This window comes from Ictidomys tridecemlineatus, chromosome 13, assembly GCF_052094955.1.
Source record: "Ictidomys tridecemlineatus isolate mIctTri1 chromosome 13, mIctTri1.hap1, whole genome shotgun sequence".
NCBI lineage: Eukaryota > Metazoa > Chordata > Mammalia > Rodentia > Sciuridae > Ictidomys > Ictidomys tridecemlineatus.
This window is the reverse complement of record NC_135489.1, coordinates 77,156,778-77,165,817: the sequence shown is the minus strand read 5'-3', so window position 1 is coordinate 77,165,817 and position 9,040 is coordinate 77,156,778. Positions and strand designations below refer to the sequence as shown.

The 9,040-nt window shown below is 33.6% G+C and overlaps 1 protein-coding gene across 1 annotated transcript in view; it reads left to right on the top strand.

Moving 5' to 3' along the window:
* Positions 1 to 1,200: 1,200 nt before the first annotated feature.
* LOC144369703 (methylglutaconyl-CoA hydratase, mitochondrial-like) overlaps positions 1,201 to 9,040 on the top strand; it is a 54,076-nt gene continuing 46,236 nt past the window's right edge. Inside the window, exons 1-2 of the mRNA XM_078029829.1 lie at positions 1,201 to 1,266; positions 1,378 to 1,465. Coding sequence (XP_077885955.1) covers positions 1,264 to 1,266; positions 1,378 to 1,465 — 91 coding nt within the window. The 5' untranslated portion in view covers positions 1,201 to 1,263. The remainder of the gene's footprint in view (positions 1,267 to 1,377; positions 1,466 to 9,040) is intronic.

Genomic DNA, 9,040 nt, shown 5'->3' with positions numbered 1-9,040 from the left:
AAGAAGGCTGAGTCCAGGTTGCATAGGATTTTGATTATCCATTTATGGTCTTTGAATTCATGTAGTTTGAAATAAATTATTAAAAAATTTTAAGGAGAGATGAATTCTATGTGTAAGAATTGCTTTTAGAAAATTGATCTGCTGCAGTTGGAGTGGGGGACTGTATTTAGGTAATAGTCTTTGATAGAATTAGAAGAGTTAGGAGGGAGATCTCCATTTTTATAAGATGATGATCTTTGTTTTATATAGATTGAATTGGAATTGCTCATAGGTTTTTAAAATAGAAATACCCTCAGGTTTAGTGTGTGGGACAGAAGTCATGAGAAAAGCCTGGGGTTGAAATAAAGAGAATTATAACAAAAAGCATTAGTGAGCTGTTAACTGGTATATCAGCAGAAAAACAGATCAGGTAATTTTTATATGTGACAAGGTTTTGTTAGCTGTTATTTCTGTGTACTGTATGCTTGAAGTGAGGAAGCCACATTTTAAGTACTGTCTTATAATCCAATTGTTCACTAATAAGTAACTTTCTCTAGTGTGTCTGATTTAGTGATTTAAAATTTAGTAAAATGTTACATTTTATCTTGATGATGCTTACAGAGATAAATTGAAGGGTCATGAAGTTCTTCCCTAAAAGTAATGAACATTAAGCTCTAGTTTGATTTTATAAGTTCTTTAACTATCATAGTTTTTTAAAAAAATGTTTATCTTATATAATGATGAGATACAAGATAAACAGTTTTTTAAAACTATGATAGTTATACAAAATACATGTATGAAGATGTGAATTTGGTATCAACATATATAATCAGAGATATGATAAATTATGGTATAATGGTGTATTAAGGATTGTAATGTAAAAATAAATTTAAAAAAGGCATAAGTTGATGACTATGCTAATTAGCTTAACAAGGGCAAGCATTTCATGTATACACATATCCAAACATCTGGTTGTATATTTTAAATATATATCACTTTATTTGTCAATTATACCTCAATAAATCCAGAAAATAAAAAAAAACTGTTTATCTTATAAAGGAAACTAAATATGAAAATAAAGATGAATAAAGTCTTGCAGGAACCTTACGGAGATGGTAGGTTTGTTAAGTCCCAAGGTAGCTAGGTGTACTAGAGTCTGTGTTCTCTGAAAATCTCACTAACTCAAGTGTTATGCTTTTCCCCCCCTTCCCTTAACCAGGAATTGTGGTGCTTGGAATAAACAGAGCTTATGGCAAAAATTCACTTAGTAAAAATCTTATAAAAATGGTGAGTGTAAAGATTAAACTGTTTGCTTCTAATTTTAAGATATAGTATTGATATTAATATGAAAATTATCTTTTTTTCTTTTTCTTTCCTGTTCTTCGTATTTTGGTTTAGTTATCAAAAGCTGTGGATGCCTTAAAATCTGATAATAAAGTTCAGACTATAATAATCAAGAGTGAAGTTCCAGGGATATTCTGTGCTGGTATGTAAATGACTTTTATTGTGAAATTATATTTAAGGGTTAGTGTGTCCTCAGTAGTGGCCCATTGTTCCTTCAAATGTTCTGTGGTTTGGTTTAAACTTCATTACTGGCAGCAACTTGGTCTGTTTTTCATGAGAAAAATAACATGTTTACTCTGTCAGCATTAGAATCTTTTGCAACATGTGGGTTTGGTAAATTCTGTATTTACCAAAAAAAATATTTTGAGTCATTAAAATTTGCTTGTGGTGCATACATAAATCATATTTATGAAACATCAATTGGGAAGAAAAAATTAGGTGTCCAACAAAACATTATTCCCTGTATGTTAGTTGTTCAGAAGATGCGCGAATTGACTGGCAGTTGCTGCCTCATCTCAGAGTGCCAAGTATAGATAATTTGCTTTGAAGATGGGTGTTTATGGTAGTATCCAGGTGGGGCCTGGATGTGTCTGTGCTATCTGTGGTAGCAAAAGATAACTAATTCATATATACATTTTTGTGTTTGTGTTGCATTTCTCAAAGCTAAACATCAAGTTATTTTGCATTTTCCCTATTTCCTAGTATTTCTAAGCCAAGATATTAAATGAATCTGTTTCAACAAGTGAAAAATGTGTGTGATCAAAATAAAAAAGCTGATAACATGCAGCATCATTATTATTAATTTATTTATTTACTAATAATCAAATAGAGACAGAAGTTGATTGAAGCATAAAACTATTTTATTTCAACAAAAATATAAATAGGGTAATTTTCTTGAAGTAATCAGACATTCAAGTCAGTGCAGTGTTTTATTCATTGAACAAATTTTTATTGAGTGCTTAGAATTCTATATTTGGAACAGTTCTTAGAACATGAGGGTATATTTGTAGACAGATGTTTTTAGAGGTGCCTAATTATGGCCTGTATTCTTTAGTTACTCAGTATTTTTAGGTTTTAATCTATAGCTTCCACTGTAAAACATAGAATTTTAAAGTATTAAGAAATATTCATTGCAAAAGTTTTGGCTGTGGTAAGGTTTTATTGTTTTGTTATAATGTAATGTAGCATACCTAAAAAAGGATTGCTTTAACTCCATTTGTTTCATCGAAGAACATAGAATCACTGTCCTCAGATGCTTGGGTGATGATGTTAGGCATTCAGGCTTCTGTTTTCACATTTGTCAAAGTTAGTGCTATCTGCCTAGTAGGTTTGGTGGAGACTTTGATGTGGCAGTGTAGAGAAAACACAGTGCACTATATTTGTCCCTTTCTACCCTTAGGGGATTGGTTTCAGGACTCTCTGAACCTTCGCCCTCAATTCTCTTCGTGCTCCCAATTTCCATGAGTACACAGATCAGCAGGTGCTCAAGTCCCTTATGTAAAATGGTGTGGTGTTTGCATAACCTACCCACATCTTTCCATATACTTTAAATCATCTCTGTATTACTTATGTTACCCTGCTGCAACCAGTGTGGCCAAACTAGCAGTTCCAGCAAGGGGCGATGGGAGATTAGAAAAATAAAGACTCAAATATGCAGATTTTTGAAGATAACAGCTGGGATTGGGTGGAACACTGCTCTCTGAAGGAGAAGGAGGTCTAAAGAATCATGCTAGCAATCTTTATTATATATGGCTCATTCAGATTCAAGATATTCTTTGCAAGCATTATTCTTTGTATTCATGAAAGTTAGCAACTTTATGCAGCTTATTCCTCGGTTACATTCTAAATTTGCAATGTGCAACCTTAGGAGGTTTGTGTGTCCCTCAAGAAAGTCCATTGTCTAAAATTACTGTTAATGCAGGCAGGTTCAGGAGCAGCAGAGCTGGTGAAACATTGTGGTTGTCCCAGGAACTGGGTGCCTGATCAAGCTCTGTGCAAGAGTCTTATCAGTCTAGATCAAGGTCTAGACTGATAAGACTCTTGCACAGAGCTTCCTCATGGAATGAATTACCATAGCAACTAGGCATCTTGCACCTTTGCAGATTAACTTTCCTAGGTACTAAGCATGCCACAGCCATGAAGACATCAGGGACCCCAATTTCAGACACTGCTCTCCCATCTACTTGGCACCGCTCTTCAAAATGCCGAATACAATGTAAATGCTATGTAAATAGTTGTAATACTATATTGCTTAAGGAATAATAACAAGGATACAAGTCTGTACATGTTCAGTACTTATGAATCCCCCCTGCCCCACCCCCGCAAGTATTTTCTGTCTGTGATTGGTTGAATCTGAGGATGAAATCCATGGATACAGAGAGCCAACTGTATCCAATAAGTGATAGCTGTATGTTTCTTATAAAGGCTTTACATTTATTTTCAATTCTTTTTCTTGAGCAGTGTGAGGAATTTAGACCAAGAGAATTAGGATTCTTATATGTGTAACTTTTAGGACAGGGTTAACATGGTTTTGAGGTAAAAGGCTCTCATACCATGACTGGTGGCTGTGAGGTTCTTTTGGGGCTGCAGGGTAGCTTATTAGAAAGTTGTAGTGTTAGGATTTTTAATGCGGCCTAAAATAAAAGGTATAGTGTTAAGTTTTAAGGCAGGCTCAAATATATGAATATACATGAATCTCTGAGGAGTAATGGTGATATTGTGAGGGAAGAACAGCACCTAAAAAAATAAAAATAAGTGTTGTCGGATATAGTGGTGCACCCCTGTAATCCTAGCAGCTTGGGAGGCTGAGGCAGTGGATGCATGTTCAAAGCCAGCCTCAGCAATTTATTGAGACCCTGTCTCAAAGTAAAACATAAAAAAGGATGGGGTTAGTGGTTAAATGCCCCTGGGTTCAATCCCTGGTACCAAAAGGAAGAAGAAGAAAAAAAAATAGAAGTGTTAACATTCATCTAACTGTTCTCTCTCTATTGGTAATAGATTTGTAATTATCACCCTGTAATTACTGGTAGAATTTAAAAATTTTTAAAATCTATTTCTTGGTCTTGGTAACTCATTTGTTCTTCATCTCTACATTAGTAATATTGCTTGAAAAAGGCTTAATACTTCAGTACAGTTTGAAACTGTTAGAGGTTGCCCTTTCCCCCCAAAGGGCACATTAAATAATGTACCAGATGCTGTTTATCAGTTGAGTAAAAGCTTTTGAGTACCATCCCATCTACTATCTTTGCTTTATGTACTTTTAAATTTTTACATGATCAGGGTTATCTTTCATATTTTAACTTATGACATTTTTTACTATATTCTGCCCCAAATCAGTGTTCGATTTGTAGAAAAATTGGGCCAAGTCATTTATTTTAGTTAGTGTATCTAATTGAACCATTCAATCAGATTTCTCTGAAAGGTTTTCTTCTCTTACATGTACTTGAAATAGGTAGGCCACTGGGGTCTGTCTGTATATATTTGTGTGCATGAAATATAATTCCTGGTAAATAAAGTCTCTTTACCATTAAAAGAGTATTTAAACTCATCATAGCCTATATTTGTCATAAATATCTTAATTTTAATCAGGCTGCATTTATTTGTTATTGTTGAAGAATTCAATCTTTCACGTTATAAAATCTGTAATTTCTTTTCTGAAGTAGCAGTAATAGTCTCTTGACTACAACATCCTCAGAAACTGTATATTCATTTATTGGTTATTCTTGTGGAAGAAGAATAACCTTCCCTGTCCCCACAAAGTCACTCATTTTCCCTCTTCCCTCTTGGCTTTCACAAAGATTTCTGTATACATCAGCATTCCAGTGGTACCTTGTTCATTTCTAAAAACCTAAAGTGTGTGAAGTAGTTGTGCCTCACATTTCTTTTTTTCGTATTGGGGATTGAACTCAGGGGGTGCTTAGCCACTGAGCCACACTCCTAGCCCTTTCTTGTATTTTATTTAGAGACAGGGTCTCACTAAGTTGCTTGGGGCCTCGGTAAGTTGCTGAGGCTGGCTTTGAACTTGGCATCCTCCCATCTCAGCCTCCTGAGCCTCTGGGATTACAGGTGTGCACCACTGCACCCGGATTGCCTCACATTTCTTGAGCATATGAGCTGCTCTCATTCTTTGAGAATCATCTTTTGTCTCCTCAGAACCTAACACCTAATCCTTTAAATAAAGCATTGATTTGCTGATGCTGTTGTAGTGTTGTTGGGATGAGTTTTAAGTAGCTTCTTTGAGTAGTCACAGACCACTTTTCTTTTCACTGATAGTGTTTTGATTGCTGACTAGATTCATTTCCCTACATCCTTTTCCTAAAATGGTAGGAAAATAGATAAGATTCCTGCATTGTATTGGAGGTTGGATCACATGATTTCTAATTTCCATTTAATTTAATTCTAATTTCCATTTATTTAGAATTCATAACTATATTTCACTTACATTTTTAATTTTTAATCAAATTTTACATTAAAAACCATTAGATCAAAATGTATAGAAAATTATACTGAGAAATCTCCATTATTTCCCTAAGAATAATAATTTAATAATTTTTATCCTTTAGTATTTTATTGTGTTAATATATATGTCTATGGATGAATATAGACATGCACTTATCGGAATGTTAAGCAACTCTTTAAAGCAATACATATTAAGGTTATGTATGATGGTGTGGAAAACACCTAAGAGTAGACAGTTGTATACAGAATGTTATGCCCATTGTTACTCTAATTGTGTGAAATGTCTATAAATAAAATCATGATTTAGGGTGGTATTTCATTTTCTTGAAACGTTTCTGAAATGATAAATTATATTAACAAATTATGTTAGGCAACTACATATAAAGTAATAACTTCAAAAAATTATAAAGTATGTTCATCTATTTTTCTGTTTTGGTAACTTAAATTGTAACATCAGCTGAGTTCCAGAATTATTATTAAAAATTTGAGAGGCAGAATTTTAGACTGAAAAGAGATGTCAAAGAACAATTCTGATCCTTTCAAGTTGTAGAATTTCAGTTTGTAGAATCTCTGTGAGGTGAAGGACCTGATTAAAGACCCTTAGCTTAGTTACTTCTCTTGATTCCAAAGGCAGGGCAAGCACTCTGCTGCAGAATCATCCCCCTTGGCCCTGCCTGTCAGTTTCCTTTATGTGTTTTCAATCTAAAATAAAAGAAGTATGAAGACTTATTTTTAAAGACATTTTTGCAATTAAAATTTTACGCACTTACCTATCTTAGTGGCCCTGTGGCTTGGGAATCACTTTTGTATACCTACTTGTAGATTAGAAGACTGCTTCTGGGTTCATGGCCTGCCTTTACTTCTCTCAGATATTGAGAAATAGCATTTTGATAGTCAACCTTCTTGTGAAGCATTGGCTACATAATGATGAGAGATTGACTTGAATGTGTGTTGCTACCCCTGTATGTTGTAGAAATTATTTATTTCTTCACTTTAAAAAAGTTTACTTTATTTTTTATGTACACAAAAGATAAAATAATTGTCACTTTGAAATGTTTAGACACTCAAAATTTTAATGTATTTTACCTATAATGAAATTAGGAGAGAATTCTTTTGCTTATGCTATTGCCTTAGATGGAAACTGTAATCACAGTCATCTGTTTATTTTTGTTCAACTCTTCTAATACTTCCTATCAGAGTGCATGTGCATTGTTTTTACCATAACATTTAAAATGAAATTTTATGGGAAATTACTGAGATTGAGAGGTTTTTTTGTTTGAAATTCCTCAAATAGCTGATAAATAATTCTTGGTAATTGATTACTGTATTTAGAACTCTAAATTGAGTGTTTCACTGAATTATATCAGTGAAGGCTTTTTTTTCCCCTCTCAAATAAAGTAAAGGTCGTTTTGCTTCTGCTTTTGAATTCTAGTAAATTGTGTTATGACTAAAGACTTCTCACTAAAATTGTCAACATGCATTATTGAATACTTGTGTATTGTTTAAATGAATACAGATGTCATGACAGGAATAGTTATGTAGGAGCCTGTGATCTGTTAAATATTGTTTCAGATTCTTAATTGTTATATATTTGCCTAGTAGTCATTTTGAGAGTTTGATAAGTAATGTAAAAGGGACATACACCATGAATATATGTTAGTTCAGTATGTCAGCATAGAGTTTTTATTGTTGTATATGATTAAAAATTATTGAGATATAACTTACTTGCAATGAAATTTACCATTTTTAAGGGTATTAATGAGTCTTGACCAATGTTTGAACCAAGATTACACTCATTTTAAAGATCATGTTCATAACTTTAAAAACTTTCAGTCTCTTTCCCTTACTCTGAACTCTTATTACTTACTCTGAACTCTGCTGCTGTACTTTCGTCTTTTCTAGAATTTCTTATAAATGAATTCATATTCTAGGTGGTCTTTTGTGTTTGGCCTCTTTCACTTAGTGTAAAATGCTTTGAACTTCACCCATGTTTTATGTTTCAGCAGTTTCATTTATTTGCTGAGTGTGCTTTTTATTTCCTTGCTGAATATTTATTTTATATGCTGAGTAGTCCATTGTATGAGCTTATTTTTTTTCTTCTGTTCACCAGTTGATAGTTGTTGATAGTTTTCATTTTTTTTGGCTTTTGTCTTCATTACTTCTGTGTTAGCTTTTATTTACTATAACAAAATACTTGAGTTAACTTAAAAAGAGGAAAAAAGGTTATTTTGACCCATAGTTTTTCAGGTTCCAGTCCATGATCTATTAGCCCCATTGATTTGGGTAGCATATCATAGAGAGAGTGTATGGAGGAGCAAAACCACGCACATCAGGAGCCAGAGAGCCAAGGAAAAGGAGAGAAAGGTCCAAGGTTCTTTTCTAGAGCAGGCCTCAGTTGGATTAGGGACCTCCCAAATCCTCTAACTCTCAAACTACCGTCTACCAATACTGCTACCCTGGGGACCATTCTTTAACACATGGACCTTGGGGGAGCTTTCAGTATTCAAACTGTTCCAGCTTTCGTGACCATTCGTGTACAAATCTTTTTGTGATTGTGTGTTTTTATTTCTCTTGGGTAAATAGGAGTGGACTGACTCAGTTTTATCTTAACCGTGTGTTTAATTTTGTAGGAAAATGGCAACTGTGAACAAGGCCCTGGGTTTGATCCCTAACACCAAAAACCCAAGCAAACAAAACCCAAGAAACTTCTAGCTCTTTTCTGTATAATTTTTCATTTTCATCAGCAGTGTATTAGAGTTCTAGGAGTTCCACATGTATTCCCACACTTTATATTATCAGTCTTTTTAATTGTGAGCCTCCTAATAGATATGTAGTCAGATGTCACTGTGGATCCAATTTGCATTTATCTAATGATGTGAATTTTGAGCATCTTTTTTTGTACCTGTTTGTCATCTGCATATATTTTTTGTGATTTGTGTGTTCAGGTCTTTATTGCATCTTCTAGAATTGTAAGGGTTATTTATATTATTCTTGGCACAGGTCTTTTATAGAATGTGTGCAGATTTTTCTTCCTGCTGATTGGCTTGCCCTTTTCTTTATAGTTTAAGAACAAAGATTTTTCATTTGGAGACTTTCTTATCAATTCTTTTTCTTTATGATTGATAACTTTCTTATGAATTAAGGAATGTTAGTCTATCTCAAACTCAGAAAAATTTTCTCTGTGTTCTCTTCTAGTACTTCCGTAGGTTTTATATTTTACATTGAGGATGTGATGTATTATAAGTTGATTTTTGCATAT